Here is a 17,773-nt window from a genome sequence, read left to right on the forward strand (position 1 = left end):
TTTTTCCCGAAGAAAATCATGCTGTATGTATTTTTTTATCTCATGTGTCCTGTGAGGTTCTTACCCATGGTGTGTAGTGTAATCTATTGTTATTTTGAAGGACATTTGAGTTGTTGCTCATTTTAAGCCCAGATGAACAGTGCGCAATGAACATTCATAGGTATTGTGTGCACATGTGCATTAATTTCTAGTGTATACCAAATGAACAGAGTATGCCCATCTTCACCTTTACCATATAATGCATAAGATGTTTTCTAAAGTAGTTGTACCAGTTCATACTCCTACCAGTAGTTGATGATAGAACATGTTATTCCACATTCTTAACTTAATATTGTCAAACTTTATGCAATCTGATAATTATGTGTGGTATCTCATTGTGGCTTTTAATTTGTATTTCCCTGATGATTAAAGAAGCCAAACATCTCTGCATACTTTTTGACTGTCTGCATCTCCTCATTTGTCAAAGCCTGTTCAGGCTCTTTATCTGTTTTTCTGTTGAGTAGTCTTATTGATTTGATTTGTTGGAGCGTTTTATGTATTCTGGATACTATTCCTTTGACCTATATATGTTACAAATATATCCTCTTCCATTTTGTGAGTTGTCTTTTCACTCTAGTATCTTAATAAATAGAAACTCTTGGTGGTAGTACAACTTCACAATCATTTTATATGGCTAATCCATTTTTGTCTTTAGGAAATCCTTCTTTACCTTGAGATCATGAATGTACCGTTTTGTGCATTTTCTGAGCATTTTAGCTTTGCTTTTCATGTTAGGTCTTTTTTTAAAAATTAATTTATTTTGGCTTTGCTGGGCCTTCATTGCTGCACACAGACTTTCTCCAGTTGCAGCGAGCAGGGGCCACTCTCTAGTTGCGATGTGCAGGCTTCTCATTGTGGTGGGTTCTGAGCACGGGCTCTAGGGCCTGAAGCCTCAGGAGTTGTGGTGCATGGGGTTAGTTGTCCTACTCAGTTCCAGGAGCAGGAATTGAACTCGTGTCCCCTGCATTGGCAGGCAGATTCCTATCCACTGTGCCACCAGAGAGGTCCCTCATGTTAGGTCTTTAATGTATCTGGAATTGATTTTTTGTGTTTGGCATCAGGAACTCAGAGTTACTATTTTTTAAATTTTGTCCCAGTTCCATTTATTGCATGTCTGTCTTTTCTCCACTGTTCATATATCAAGTGTCTAAATATGCATGGATCTGTTTCTGTGCTGCTGTTTTATTTGTTCACTGGTTTACTACTTTTCCAGAAATGTCTTATTAGAGATTTGTTAGCATTGTTCCCAGATATTTCACACCTTTTGCTGTTACTGTGGTTGGGATCTTTTTTTTAAAGTTATATTTTGTAATTTTTTCTATTTTACAGAAATAGAATTGGTATTTTATGTAAGTATTTATATTCATTGACCTTATTGGACTTTATCAATGCCAGCAATCTCACAACTGTTTTCTTTGGGGCTTTTTTTTTGGTGGGAGGGTAACTCCACTTGGTGTCTCTCAGGCTGTTTGCTTTTTTCTTAAATACATAATGGTAATCACAAAGACTAATGTTTTTAAATTTTATTTATTTATGGCCTCTGGGATCTTCCTGGGCCAGGAATCGAACCCATGTTCCTGCATTAGCAGACAGGTTCTTAACTACAGAGCCACCAGAGAAGCCCGCAAACCAGTGTTCATTGAATACTTACTGTGTGTCTGTACTGTTGCAGATGGTTTTACTTGTGTATGTGGTACATGCACATGAATTTCTAGCTTCATCAGTATCGGTAGCTGTTCTGGTTTCCCTCAGCAGTTATTTTCTGTGCCGCAAGAAGCCCTCTGTTGTGAGTGACAGGTCACTCTGAAGGATGGATTCCATCTATACAATGGAATGGGACAGGGAGATGCAATGTAGGGTTCAAGAGATGGCTTTTCAGCATATATAATTTTGGAAAAGAAAAGGACTAGTTAGCCTAGATATATTAGAGGAGGTTCATGGCTGTAAAAGTTGAGTGACACCCCATCCACTTGGCGGGGGCGGAATTTATTTCTTCTCCCACATCCCCTTTGAGATCCTCTTATTCCCATCAGCAGATGCACCACTTTCCTTAAAAGATAGCAAAATTGAAAGAGATACATGTACCCCAATATTCATGGCAGCACTATTTACAATAGCTGGGATATGGAAGCAGCCTAGATGTCCATTGTCAGATGAGTGGATGAGGAAGTTGTGGTACATACACACAGTGGAATATTACTCAGCTATAAAAAGGAACACATTTGAGTCAATTCTAATGAGGTGGATGAACCTGAAGCCTGTTAAACAGAGCGAAGTAAGTCAGAGAATAGCTTTGAAACATGCACATTACCACATGTAAAATAGATGCCCAGTGCAAGTTTGATGCATGAAGCAGGGCAGCCAAAGTCAGTGCTCTGGGACAAGCTAGGAGGACAGAGTGGCGGGGGCGGGGGGAGAGAGGTGGGAGGGGAGGTCAGGGTGGGGAGGACACATGTATACCTGTGGTTGGTTCATGTAGATGCGAGGCAGAACCATCACAATATTATAACTGTCCTCCAATTGAAATAAGTTAATTAATTAAAAAGAAGAGAATTATTATAGTTAGTACTGGGGCTTCCCAGGTGGTGCTAGTGGTAAAGAATCCACCTGCCAATGCAGGAGACATAAGAGATGGAGGTTCGATACCTGGATTGGGAAGATCCCCTGGAGGAGGGCATACCAACTCACTCCAGCATTCTTACCTGGAGAATCCCTGGACAGAGCAGTATGGTGGGGTCACAAAGAGTTGGACATGACTAAAGCGACTTAGCACACATGCGCTGTAGTTAGTACTGGCATCTTAGGAATGTAAATGTTTCACCTTTTACCATGTGGGGAGTTTAGGCACTAACCTAGCTCCCACAGTTTTAAATGAATCTACCAAGCTTCCACCATCCATTCCTCACTTCAGCCTTTGCCGCTGTCTCTGAGTTTGAGCTTTTCTGGAACTCTTTTAACAGGGAATACTGATGTACTGCCTTCTTTACTTGCTGCTTTTTCCTCATGTTGAATTACAAATTTTGCATTTGATTTTTCCCCCCTCAATACAATTCCATTTGTTTAAAATTTCAGGAATTCCTCAGATTTTCTTATGACCCTTCTCTGTGTTTCATAATATTTGTAATCTGTCCTTTCAGTAGGATTTTGTGGGGAGAATATGTCAATGTTCAGACTTTGTTTGCTATCTTGAACTGTAATTTGTTTAATGTTATAGAATATTTCATTCTTGTAGCTCAGTCGATAAAAAAATCTGCCTGTAGTGCAGGAGACCCGGGTTCAATCCCTGGGTTGGGACGATCTCCTGGAGAAGGAAATGGCAACCCACTCCAGTATCCTTGCTTGGAAAATCCTGTGGACAGATGAGTCTGGTGGGCTGCAGTCCATGGGGTTGCAAAGAGTCAGGCACGACTGAACACTTCATTTCATAGAATATTTCAGAAGTTTTAAATGATAGTGAATATAATCAGTGTAGGTTTTGGAATTAGATACATGGGATCTGTGCTGCTTAAAATACTTGAGTTATTTTGAGCAAATTTCTTAACCAAAGTTTTGGTTTCTTCATCTGCAAAATGAAAATAATAGAACTGATCTTCGCTTATTGTTAGTGTTATGAGATAATACAGGTAAAGCTCTTAGCACAGGTAAAGCTCTTAGGAAGTGGTATCCAGTAGGTGTTTGGTAAATGTTATTTATTAGGTTATGAATATTCATCAGAATTATTTTTAAAACAAATCAAGTAGCTTTTTCTGAAAATCTTTTCAAAGAAAAATTAATATAAATAGATGATAAGCTGCTGCCAGTATGGTATCAAAACTTTTAACGTATCCTTGCTACTAAATGTGGTTAAGACTAAGACTTATGTGGAATTACTAAACCTACGATGTAACATTTTTCTCCTAAGATTGTCTTGATGGTCACAATATACTTGCATTATCTATAAAATTAATTTATTAATGTAAGAATGAAGGGATTAACACAAGTCCTTCTTTAATAGCTTTCAAAATATGTTTCTTAAATATTTTTTGTGTGCTAATTCAGATTTTAACATGCTAACTCAACATAAGTTGCTGTTTTTATTCTGCCACAGTAGTTATGTGTACACCTGAAAGTAAAATTTTTTCTTTTCTATTACAGCAGAATGGCCAAAGACGATGACAGGTCTTCCCAGCACGTCAGGGACAACTGCCAGTGTGGTCATCATCCGAGGCTTGAAGATGTATGTTGCTCACGTGGGCGACTCAGGGGTGGTTCTTGGAATTCAGGATGACCCCAAGGATGATTTTATCCGAGCTGTGGAGGTGACGCAGGACCATAAGCCAGAACTCCCCAAGGAGAGAGAGCGAATCGAAGGACTCGGCGGGAGGTAATGACTGAGCTGCTCTGCCTCTGCTCTTTCGTTCTGTGTAGTCCTTTCCGCTTTACTTACCAGGTTGACCTACTTCTCCCTTCTAATGAAGTCACAGAGTTTTAGCTTGCCTGGTAAAGTGCCCATGCATATTCATGTTTATTTTATTATTTTGAATTGACTGATTTATTTCTGATAAATGGCTCCAAAGGGAAATAGTATCTTAATGGCACTCAAGTAACAAAACATACAAGGATTTATTTAAAGCCTTTTGTATAAACACTAATCAGCATGCCCTTCAGAATCTGGACAAAGCAGCCCTCAGAGTTCCAGAACAGAACAATTTGAATCTATTTTGGGGAATAGAGTTTTGTTAGAATTAGCTTTCAGTTTTCCCCTTTGATTTCTTTTTTTTTTTTTTTTTTTTTTATTATTAATCCTAGAAATGTTTTTTATTTTTTTATTTTTTTATTTTTTTTTAATATTATTTTATTAGTTGGAGGCCAATCACTTTACAACATTTCAGTGGGTTTTGTCATACATTGACATGAATCAGCCATATAGTTACACGTATTCCCCATCCCGATCCCCCCTCCCACCTCCCTCCCCACCCGACTCCTCAGGGTCCTCCCAGTGCACCAGGCCCGAGCACCTGACTCATGCATCCTCCCCTTTGATTTCTAAGTCATGCGCGCGACAAACCTCTGTACTGTGTTCTGTGTGTTTTGAGACAGTTTGTAGATGATGAAGTGAGTTTGACTTAAGCATAGTATTTTTATGATACAAACTAAAGTGCAAGGTTATTCTAAAAAGCAGAGGAAGGAATAACATAAGAAAATTTAAAAATCATTCCAATACTAATTTTTTAAAAATCAAGGATCTGAGGCAAGTTAAACAGAATGCAGTGTTTTCTAAATAATTATTTAACTCAAGTCTTACCATAATATTGTTACTTTTTTCTCCTTTCTTGTTTTTATTAAATAAGATAATTTTTTTTCAGAGAAATAATAAGCTGAAGGAAAGAATTAACATCCTTGAACTACCAAGCGTTCAAAAGATCAGTAAGAGAAACAGTAAAACTCTGCCACCTTCAGATGGCATAAAGGAGAAGTTTGAATGACAGGAAAAACTAAAAACAGTAGTAGAAACATTTGAAAAAATATTTAACATTGAAGTGAAGTTCTATTTTTTGTTATTGAGTTAGCAATATTTTAATTGTAATGGGCATCCTGTTGCTAGGATTATATATTGATATGACCTATACAAAATACAACATACCACTAACTTTAGATGTATATAGGCTGAGTAATTTCAGGAATCTCCTCTAAAGAAGAAATATGAAATGTAGATCAAAATGTCTAAATAGAGTTATTGATTGCAGCAGTGTTTATTGACTATTAATTTAGCTGAAAATAACTTGAAGGCCCAACATCTGGAAAATGGTTAATTACATTTAATTATATTCATAACAGTGGATATGATGTAAACAGCATTTTTTAAAATCACGATATTATGAAAATTTTCAAACATTTAAGTAAAGGTCAGGGAATTCCCTGGTGGTTCAGCAGTTAAGACTCTGCACTTTGACTGCTGAGGGCTTAGGTTCAGTCCCTCCTCAGGGAACTAAGATCCTGCAAATTGCGTGGCACGGCCAGAACGAACAGACCAAAAAGTAAAGGTAGACTAGTATAATGACCTCCAGTACATGTGAGGAATTTTTTTAAAAAGTATACCATTTTTTTGCCTGTTTCACTGAGAGATAATTGACATGTCATTGTGTAGATTTAAGACGTACTACATGATGGTTCGGTTTAATTATATTGTGAAATATTACCACAATAGGTTCAACTAATCTCAATCTTCTCATATAGATACAATTTTTAAAAAGAGAAAAAATAAAGGGAAAAATCTTTCTCCTTGTGATGAGAACCCTTAGGATTTATTGTCATAACAACTTCTCCTGTGTATCATATAGCAATGTTCACTATAGTTATCATGTGGTACATTACATCCATAGTACTTATTTATCTTATAACTGGAAATTTGTACCTTTGACCAATTCGCCCTTTCCCCTGCCAGGAATTTTTAATAATATAGGAGAATGCTTGTTGGTCACAGTAAGCAGGATGTAAAATTACATTGGTAACTGTTTGTCTCCATGGAGGTTGTACCAGTTTATACTTCTATCAGCAATATATGTGAATGACCCTGACAACATAATTATAGAACTTTTTGATCATCACCAGTTGTAGGTTAAAAAAAAAGTCATCGTGGTGATGTTTTCATTTGAATTTATCCTGAGAAAAGTTGAATTTTTTTTACTTGTTGAAAAGCTATATAGACTTCCTTTTCTGTGTGTTTTTGTGTATCATCTTTGTTCATTTATGGGGGAGAGTAGTCAGCCTTCTTTTTGTATTAATGTATAAGAGCCACATATACATTAGAGAAATTAGACTAATGTATGTGATGAATTTCAGATGTTTTCACAGTTTGTCTTTTGATTCTGCTCCTGGAATTTTTATTCCATGTGGAAGTTTATTTTAATGTAGTTAAATTTATCAGTATCTGCCGTTATGACTTTTGGTTTTTGTGCCATATATATAATTCCTTCACTCTGAGCTTGTTAAAAAATCTTCTATATTTTCTTTTCATACAACAGTTATGATACTTTGGTCTTAGGAAGACTTTACATTCTTAAAAATTGAGGCCCTCAAAGAGCTTTTTTGTTTATATGAGTCAAATGTATTGACTTAACCATATTAGGCATTAAAATGGAGATGTTTTCAAATATTTGTTAATTTATTGAAAAATAGCAATATTAAGCTCATTATGTGTTAACATAAAGAACATTTTTTTATGAAAATACAGCTGTTTCCCCAAAACAGACATTTGAGAGGATTGGCACTGTTTTACAGTTTTATAAATCTCTTTATTGTCTGGCTTAGTAGGTGACAGCTAGATTCTTATATTTGCTTCTGCATTCAAACTCTTGTGATAAGGTATTTTGGTTGCAGTATCTAAAGTAAAATCAGATTTTATATAGATATATAGGTGGAAAGGGAGACTGTTTTCAAAGCTTTTTCATATTTTGGGGGTATTTTACTTTGATACTGTTCTAAAATTCATGAAGAGGGAATTTCTTAAAAGTTAATAATGTGGTGTCTGAAATCTTATCAGTAACTTTTTTATATTCTTTCATTGAGAGCCACTGGTGTATCAGTTAAGAGCCATTGGTTAAATAATATTTTTATCCATGCGTGATTTTTTAAATAGACTTTTATTTTTTGAGCAGTTTTAGATTCATAGCAAAATTGAGCAGAAAGTACAGGAGTCCCTGCCTCCTCTGGGTGACTAGTCTCTTCTACTGTCAGCTCTCTTCCCCAGAGCGGTTCATTTGTTAGGATTGATGACCCTACATTGACACATCATTATCACTCAAAGTCAGTAGTTTATATTTAGGTTGCTTTTGGTGTTGTACATTCTAGGGTTTGACAGACGTGTCTACAGGTGTCTGCCTTTATAGTTTCATACAGAATAGTTCCACTGTCCTAGGAATCTTCTGTGCTCTGCCTGCTTTCCCCTCCCTCCCTTTCTGTTTCTGGCAGCCGCTGGTCTTTTTTATTATCTTCATAGTTTTACCTTTTCCAGAGTGCCACATAGTTGGAATCATAAAGTATATAGCCCCTGTGCATGATTTTGAAACCTGGTATTGGTCATTTGTAAAATATTGGTTAGCCACGTTATGCAGATCATCCAAATATTGACATCTTTTATCATACACTGTATCAAGTTCTGTAGCTGTTGCAAAACTCCACTGTATGCACATAGTCTTAGTATTATTAGGAAAATAATTTTGACCTTGTAGATCCCCTGAAATTGTCTGGGGGACTCCCGGTGGGGGGTGTCTCTGAACCATATTTCAGGAGCCACTTTTCTAGTATTTGTATGGTTTTGTCATTTACATTTTAATCTTATAGCTCTGGAATTTTAAAGTTGTGTAGTAGGGATTCAAGTTAATATTTTTTCCTAACTGGCCATCAGTAGCCACTTGAACAATTCCGCAGCTATTCTTGCTGATTTAGAAGGCTTACCAGGCATAAAACCCTTCTATGGTGGGAAGATGACCTGGAGTTTATCCTCTTGTAGCACTCTTTCCCTGGTTAAGGTAACTATGGAATGTCATCTCTGTTACAAGGCAACATTGCTTGTTGTAGAAGGATCCTCGAATGGAACTGCAGGTGGATAGGAAAGATTTCTGTGGACCACAGATTTCTCTTGGAAAGCAGGGACCTTGGCTGCCCTGTGTACATGTAGTTGGACTTATGTGGGGACCAGGAAGTCAGGGGCTCTTGAGACACAGATTCCTATGGCCTACGAAGCTCACTTGTGGTGGCTGGAAATTGGCTCCTGATTTCTATAAGGATCACTGCTGAAGGCACTAGTGGAGCTGCAGTTCTGGCAGACTGTGTTTCCTTCCTGTATCCTACAAAGTTAAGTGAACCTGGCTTCATGCTGTAGTTTATTAGGTCCTATAAGTGTGAAGGTCAGTATGTATCTGAAACCACTACTGGTCGTTATGCAAAGTGAGCTTTGCAATCATATATATTGGGCTGGCCCCGCAAAAATAGTTCCTTCAGGTTTTCCCATATCATCATATTATGGCAGAACCTGAATGAACTTTTTGGCCCACCCAACCTTTGGGCCTTTTTTTGGGCGTTCTTACATACCAGTACCATACTTTTTTAAAATCAAGGCTTTATTATAGTTTTTAATATTGGTAGACCTGATTCCTCTCATTAGTCTTGTAAAAAATCTTTTTCTTCACTATTCCTTTATTTTTCTCTATGAAATTTTAAATTATGTTATTTGTATTTAATTTTTTTTTTTTTTGAGTTTATGGTTTTTGTGCTGTTACTTAAAATACCATCTGGACAGCTGGATGAGCTCTTTGCCATTTGAGAGCAGGTGTCTTTTTGCACAAATTGAGCTGTTTTGTTATAAGTCATTTCCTCCTTTCCTTCTGTCCTCACCCTAGGCAACTGGCCAGTGCTCTGTTTTCCCAGCCTCCTGTTGCTTCTCAGTCAGCCCCTGCATGTCTGGCTGATCCTTTGTGTATGCCTTTTAATCACATAGGACAATGGCAGGAAGTGCAAGAGAAACAGCATCTTTTACAACATTGCTTTGGGTTTTTGATACTGGATGTAAAACTTTGTTTTAGCCACTGCCCTTATTTTGTCATTTGTTCCTCTGTTGGTGTTTCTACACAGAGACCGTAATAACTTTGAATATTACGTGTCAAGAGAGCAGGACTCCTAGGAGTGTTATCTTGAAAGCAATGTGGGTAGCTATTGCAATTACTTAATGGGGATCCCCTGGTGGCTCAGTGGTAGAGAACGTGCCTGCAATGCAGGAACCACAGGTTTGATCCCTGGGTCTGAAAGTTCCCCTGGAGGAGGCCATGGCAACCTACTCCAGTATTCTTGCCTGGAGAATCCCATGGACAGAGAAACTTGGCGGGCTACAGTCTGTAGGGTTGCAGAATTGGACATGATTGAAGCCATTGAACATGGCATGCATGCAAACCTTACTTTTTAGGGAGCAGGTTTAGGAAAGAGCTATAGAGCATAAGCTGTTAGGAAGGCAGAATGTTGGTGTCTCTTTCCCCGTAACTCTTGTGTTTCATAGATTCTTGTGAATGGTATATTAGCAAAGATTTGGACAGCAACAAACATTTTTGTCTCTCTCTCTTTTTTTTTGGTCACACCACACAACCTGTGGGAGCTTAGATCCCTGACCAGGGATCTCTGCGTTGGAAGAGCAGAGTCTTAACCACTGGACTGCCAGGGGAAGTGAATCTACCATGAATGGTAGATTTAGTCTTTACTGTTTGCTTTTGAGGGTCAGCTTTGAAGAAAGCATAAAATAAAAAGTTACCGCGCCCCAACTCAGCCCTCTGTCTCCCCAGGGGTTTCCATCGGGGCGAGGTTTCCCCAGCCCCGTAGACCAGCCCCAACCCCAGGCCGACCTGCCAGGGCAGCGGACGGAGCCCCCAGGAGCAGGGCCTCTGTCTCCAGGACCGACCCGCTCGCTTTGCGGGGGCGGCTGCGAGTCTCTAGGCCTCTGGGCTGCTCAGGAAGCCCCTTCCCCACGGGAGGGCGAGGTCCCGGAGCAGACCCAGCCGGCCCAGGCCTCTGGCTTCAGCCCTCCAACCTCAGCTCCCTAGTAAGTGCCTGCTGTGTGCCCGTTCGCACCCAGGCCCCAAGGTTGCAGACCTGGATGGGAGACAGACCCTGCTTGTAAAAGGCTCGCCACTGCCCAGCGCTCAGGTGTGCCAGCCCGCTGCGGCGGGGCCCCCTAGGCTTCTGCCTCCCGAGGCTTGCGGGGCACCCCTCCGGCGGGTGCTGCCTGCCTGCCTCTCCCTGGGAGCCTCAGCCCACAGTGGGCCGGGACGCCGACGGGGAGGTCCAGCGGGTGCCTCCCGCTCCTGCTCCGTCGCCCCGGGGCCCTGGCGGCTCCGCCCTCGGACTGAGTGTTCCCCTCGCTCGCAGCCTCCGAGGGCGGAACACTCATCTGACCAGGGTGGGCCTGCAGCGCTCGCCCCAATAAAAGCAATTCCAGCCTCAAAAAAAAAAAAAAGAAAAAGGTAACCACCTTTGCTGACTCTTACCATGATCTGGAATAATGTTGCTTTCAGCATTACAAATTAATTCTCAAAAGGGAGAGTAAATGAGCAACTCTCTTGATATTTCTCTTCTGTGTTAACATTGAGCAAATTTTCTACCATGTTCTTCACTTGTTTCATTCCCCTCCTGTTCTGTCTGGTTATTGTAGCCCCATGTGGCTGTTTGAACTTTAATATAAATTTATTAAAGTTAAATTAAAAACTCAGTTCCTCATTTGTCCTGGCCACGTTGACAGAGCTCAGTAGCTGGGCATGGCTGGTGGCTGCTACATGTTAGAACGTGAGGAGTGAACAGTTTTCATCACAGTAAGAAGTCTGAGACAGCGCTGCTTAAGCCCCCTGGCCTGCCGTTGTCTCATGAGGCTTGTTTTCTGCTTTAGAAAGATGGTTGAGGCTGTTCTCCTGCTATATTCGTGTTTCTCTGGGCTCAGAGGAAGATTTTTTTCTCATTTATAAATATTTATGCCTTTGTTTCTGTTAGAACTTTTATTCCGTTTGTTATCTCTTCTCTCTAGTACCCTCATTCCTTTGAAGTTAGAGCAGTAGAAAAGCCGTGATGGAGGTGAACCGGCTCTTGACATCCACAGAGTTTCTCAGCAACATTCCTGTGGAGATGGTCACCATTATCTGTCCGATTTCTGCTTTGTGTGTCTGGAAGCCAGTAATTTCTGAGTTCATCAAGTTTAGGGGGATAGAGTCATGCTACTCACAGTCAGCATAGTTAACTATTAGGAGACTCACGTGTACATCAGGATGTCATAGGACTCATTAATAAGGAGAAGAGTAACTGACAAGAAGCCCACAGATGATTGTCAGCCGACCTGCCGTAGATGAAATGAAATTTCAGACTGTAATCAGAGGCTTTCAGTGTACATGTGGGACCTGGGTATAAAGACTGTTGGGAGTCAGGAATCTGGTCTTATGCATGTATCTATCTGTCAGGTAAACCTGACATCAGGCAGGCTAATATTTGTTTCTTGGAAATGCTCTTTGCCACTCTTCCCCTCAACTATTTTAAACCTTCCAAGGAAACATTTTTCTTTTCTTTCTTTATTTTTTAAATTCCAGGCAGATTATGGTTAAATTCATTTAAGGGCCAGTTTCCCATTTCAGTCATTCGGGCATAGGTTGAGAGACCATCTCTACTGTGTTTTTAGTATTACTTTTTTGCTGAAATATTTGATCATATTTCAATATGTTAGGCACCCTGGAGTGTACTAACTACTCTGTGTATTAATTACAGATTTCTCTTGCTGCTCCACCAAATTTCTAGGAGGGTTTTCTTGTTCTCTAACTTCCAGATCTCTCTCGCTGCAACTGATCTGTTTCCAAGGTCTAGTCTCACATTTCTGAATACAGAAATATCTAAATACATAGGTATTTCTAGTGAGGCATTTCTTATTAATTCCTCAGATCAAAAATACTAAAGCTGAAGTTCTGTTTTCAGTACCCTTAAATCCTTCAGAAACTATACAACCTTTTCAACTTCTTTTATGTATTCCCTCTTCTTTTATAACCACTTCTTCCTCCCCTCAGTTTTCTCAGTTATCAAATTATCTTGCTTTTATATATATGCTATTTACTCATTTCTATTCCTCTGTGCTCCCTAAATAATCTCCAAATTCTCATCTTCATCTACCCTATTTTGTCTTTGCCTTATGAACAGGAGCTTTGGTTTATGCATCTTCGTGTCTAAAGCAGCTAAGTCACCATTTTGTGGTAATATAATCTGATTGTACAGTTATTTAACCTGTGAAGCCACTTGAGTTGGTATATTGTGACCCCTTAGTGTGTTTCTGTGAACTCTTGTCTTTCAGCGTGATGAACAAGTCTGGGGTGAACCGTGTGGTTTGGAAACGACCCCGGCTCACTCACAACGGGCCTGTGAGGAGGAGCACCGTCATTGACCAGATTCCCTTTCTGGCAGTAGCCAGAGCGCTTGGTAAGTAGGACTTCTGTTTGGTGAAACCATCTTGGATGTTCTGCAGCATACAGTGGTAAAATAAAAGACAAGGCTGAAAGTTAAACCCTCATTTGACACATACTGAGTGTGTAAATATGATACTGTAGTAAGTGATTGAAAACCTAATTGAGGGGAAGGTTAAAGTATGGATTTCAGTGCCATTTGCTCTTTGATCCTGAGTTGTGTTCAATGTTCTGATAGTTTCCGTTTATTCCTAAGGAAGTAAATATATGGCCACCTTGATGTTAGCCTTAAAACTATTTCTAAATATCCTTACCTACGTCAGCCCTTCACATTTCTCTTAAGAGCCTTAAAAGCTCTTTTTTCTTTTTCATTAGCTAGCAAAGTAAATTGTGACAAAATTAAAATACTTATTTTCTGTTCCATCTTGTTTTGGAAGGAAGGCTAGAGGGTTGTAACTATAGAAATATCTTACTTTGGATGTACTAGTTAAGTTTTCTTCTAAAGAAAATTTCTCTTAGAAAACATCACTTTTTTCCTTCTCTCCTTCTTCCTCTAAAGACACTTGAGCACTGACTTGATTCCGGGTACTATATTAGGGTTTGGAGTGATGATACAGATGCACTCTGCCCTCAGGGAGCAAGAATAAATAGTTGGGGAGATGGGTGATAAAGAAGTAAACCTGTCCTGAACCTAGTATAATATTGCAGGTCACTTATATTTCAGTTGTTTTAAAAGGTAAGCTTGTACATTGTAAAAGGTACAATTATACATTGTCAAAGGTAAGCTTGTACATTGTAAAAGGTAGCTTATACATTGTAAAAGGTAAGCTTGTACTCTGTACTGTAAACAGTGAAAGACTTTTTTTTTTTGGGTTCCAAAATCACTGCAGATGGTGACTGCAGCCATGAAATTAAAACAAGGTTGCTCCATGGAAGAAAGGCTATGACCAACCTAGACAGCATATTAAAAAACAGAGACATTACTTTGCCAACAAAGGTTTGTCTAGTCAAAGCTATGGCTTTTCCAGTAGTCATGTATGGATGTGAGAGTTGGAATTTATAGAAAGCTGAGTGCCGAAGAATTGATGCTTTTAAACTGTGGTGTTGGAGAAGACTCTTGAGAGTCCCCTGGTCTGCAAGGAGATCAAACCAGTCCATCCTAAAGGAAATCAGTCCTGAATATTCATTGGAAGGACTGATGCTGAAGCTGAAACTCCAATACTTTGGCCACCTCATGTGAAGAACTGGCTCATTGGAAAAGACACTGATGCTGGGAAAGACTGAAGGTGGGAGGAGAAGGGAACAACAGAGGATGAGATGGGTGGATGGCATCACCGATTTAATAGACATGAGTTTGAGTAAGCTCTCGGAGTTGGTGATGGACAGGGAAGCCTAGCATGCTGCAGACCATGTGGTCACAAGGAGTTGGACATGACTGAGCAACTGAACTGAACTGAACTGATTTGTACATGAAATCATTACAGATGAGGAATTATGAAAGAAAGAAAGAAATCATAGGGATCCTGTGATAAAGAATAGTTTAGAAGGGAAAAATCTATCTCAGGTAGTGTGATGGAAATATTCCTTTTAGGAAGTGTTGTTTTAGCTGAGATGTGATGGCTGAGAATCAGGTATTGTTGTAAAGAGCCTGTTGAAGAATATTCTAGGCATGGATCCTGAATTGGGAAAGAGCTTGGCATGTTTTAGGAATTATCAAAAGTTGGGAGTTAATTGAGGCAAATGTAAACATCAGATATTTTTGTTCTAGACTAAGGTTACTGGGAAACATTGAAGGATATTAAGCTAAAGAGTAGTATTATCTTATTTGCATTTTTTAAAAGATCGTGCTACTGTTGCTTGTTCATCTTTGGTATTTGATCAAATACATGTAGTCTCAACCGTCTTGGACCCTATAATCTAATGCGGAGAATTGATAATAAGCAAACAAATGAGAAAATTCTTTTAAAAAGCATCAGAAAGGAATTAAGCTATATGATATGCCAGTAGTTGGTGGGAGGGATAGGTGGTGACCAGGAGAAAGACGTACTTTGGAGAGGATGATTAAGGAAGATTCTTTTAAAAAGTGGTATTTGAATAAGACCTGAAGGAGGAAAAGGGGCCAAGTCAAAGAAAAGGCTTAACCCTTGCAGAGGCCTTTAGGCAGAGGCCTTTAGGCAATTGGCGGACATTTGATTTGGGAGGAATGGTGGGGGTTCTTTAGCACATATTCTTTTTTCCTACTAGATAATGTCCTGACTCCCTTTTGGGAAACTGTATCTCCCCTACTCTGTGCAGTCTTAGTTTAGACATTCCTATTCAGGGTCCTTTAGTAAAATATAAATGGTCAGGCATATGACCCCAGCTGGATCAGTTAGACTCCCTGTTCCATGATATTGAATTGTGAATCCAGTAAGGATCAAAATTAAAAACCAAGAAACCTGGTTGGAATGAATACTTTCAGGTGATAATTGACCTCCTTTGGCAGTGCTCATTGAGGTGATTGGGTTTTCCTGCCTAATTGTTTGTAAGCACCCTGACCTAAGTTAACCTGAGCTGGAAATTGTCCTTTGTATGCAAAGAACCCTAATGCAGGAAGGAAAGGATTCCCCCTCTTTAGTGAGAGAGAGAAGATAGAGATTTAAGATGAAGGTGGAGATGAGGAGCGCTTGCCTGATTAAGAAGGGTGGTACAGACTAAGGTAAGAAGTGTGATGAAGACATTATGGGTGGTAGGCAAGGACTAAATCCTGCAAGGCTTTTTAGAGCATGATAAGGAATTTTATTTTAAATGATTTTGGGAAGGGATTGAAGAGTAGGAGAGGAAATAAACCCCAGTGGTTAAGAGGTAGACTGCCACAGTTCCTAGGTTCCAACCCCAGTGTTGTCATTTACTGTACAGACTTGGGCAAATTACTTAATATATTGTGACAGTTTTTTCAGCTGTAAAGTGGGGCCTGCTTCATACTGTTGTGGGTATTGGGTAACTTAACACATGCACAGTGCTTAAAATAGTGCCTGGCACATAGTAAATGCTCTGTAAATGTTGTTGTTATTATTGTTGTTTGCTAAAGTAGGGCAGTGACATGAATCCAGTTTGTTTTTAAAGGATCATAATGGCTAAAATTATAGGGTAATAACATTGGAGGCCAGGGTGCCATTTAGGGGGCCTGTAGCAGTTTCTAAGCACTTCACCTATTTTATAGATTTTTGTCTTAGTTACCCAGGCCATTCACTCATAGTATATTTGTGATATAATTGACCCTCCAGTTCTTAGCAAGGAAAAAAGAGGGGGGAAAGTGTTAGCTTCTATTTGCTTTTCAGGTAGATGGTAAATTTCAAGTTAACTATTGCTGTTTGTAGCATTAGTGAGCTCCCGGGGGCTTGGGAGGCAAGGAATTAATATTACTGAAGAGTAGAGGGGAGTTTCGTGGGCAACTCAGCATGGGCTGAGGGCAGGGTCTCACTCCAGGGTCAAAAGTAAGGTGAACTTCAGTTTAGAAAAGCAGATGCCAGTTTATCTGGTATAAGTGAAGTGTGTGTGTGCCTTGCTTTTCACATAAGCCTTGAAACCCTGAAGTGATTATAGAGAGGAGGTGAAGGAGCAGCAAAAAGAGCAGAGAAACCAACTGGTGTTCCTGTTTCTAACATTCCTGCTCTGTTCAGACACAGTGCTGGAGTAATTCAGATAAGTAATTCAGCACACATGAATATCTTCAGTAATCTTTACTTTATGTTTTTAAGTACAAATTGTTGCATTAGACAGTTCTATGAGTTAAAATCTGTCTCCATGAAGCTCTCAGACAGGGCAGCGTACTTACCTTTTCTTTTTGCATAATGACAGTCATTTACCTATTTAGAATTGGCTGGCATGTTTCTCTAGGCTAATTTCAGAGCTTTCATTAGTCTTGTCCTATCCCTCTGGATGTTTCCCTCAATAAATGTGATTCCAGAATTGAGGACACTGCAAGGTGTGGTCTGATCAGTTTGAAGTACAGTGGAAATATGTAGTTCCTGCGCCCTGAGCATTGTACTTATAATAATGGAGTTTTAGAATCATGATTGTCATTAGCTTTTAGTAATCTTTTCGCGTTAGTTGGCTTATTAAGCTCAGATCTCTAGATATTTCTCTTATGCACTGCTACTAAGTCAAGTTTCTCTATTACATACTCTGTTGGTTTTTATTGGGATGGTGTAAGGGTGGGGAAATGGCAGAAAGTGAAGAGGAACTAAAGAGCCTCTTGAGGGTGAAGGAGGAGAGTGGAAAAGCTGGCTTAAAATTAAATATTAAAAAAACTAAGATCATGGCATCCGGCCCCATTACTTCATGGCAAATAGAGGGTGAAAAGGTAGAAGTAGTGACAGATTTCCTTTACTGGGGGTCTAAGATCACTGCGGATGGTGACTGCAGCTGTGAAATCAGAAGACGATTGCTTCTTGGCAGGAAAGCTATGACAAACCTAGACAGTGTGTTGAAAAGCAGAGACATTACTTTGCAGAGAAAGGTTTGTATGGTCTTCCCAGTGGTCACGAACGGTTGTGAGAGCTGGACCATAAAGAAGGCAGAATGCCAAAGAGTTGATGCCTTCAAACTGTGGTGCTTGAGGACTCCTGAAAGTCCCTTGGACAGCAGGGAGATCAAATCAGTCAACCTTCAGGGAAATTAACCCTGAACATTCATTGGAGGGACTGATGCTAAAGCTGAAGCTCCAGTATTTTGGTCATCTGATGCGAATAGCCGACTCATTGGAGAAGTCCCTGATGCTGGGAAAGATTGGGGGCAGA

At 39.7% G+C, this 17,773-nt stretch overlaps 1 protein-coding gene across 2 annotated transcripts in view; it reads left to right on the plus strand.

Annotated features, from left to right (window-relative positions):
- PPM1D (protein phosphatase, Mg2+/Mn2+ dependent 1D) overlaps positions 1–17,773 on the plus strand; it is a 56,345-nt gene that overhangs the window by 14,246 nt on the left and 24,326 nt on the right. The window contains exons 2-3 of one of the 2 annotated variants that reach the window (XM_065910610.1): positions 4,174–4,402; positions 12,884–13,008. In XM_065910610.1, the coding sequence (XP_065766682.1) occupies positions 4,174–4,402; positions 12,884–13,008 (354 nt within the window). The remainder of the gene's footprint in view (positions 1–4,173; positions 4,403–12,883; positions 13,009–17,773) is intronic. The other variant, XM_065910612.1, reaches the window with a different exon arrangement.

This window comes from Muntiacus reevesi, chromosome 18, assembly GCF_963930625.1.
Source record: "Muntiacus reevesi chromosome 18, mMunRee1.1, whole genome shotgun sequence".
Classification (NCBI taxonomy): domain Eukaryota; kingdom Metazoa; phylum Chordata; class Mammalia; order Artiodactyla; family Cervidae; genus Muntiacus; species Muntiacus reevesi.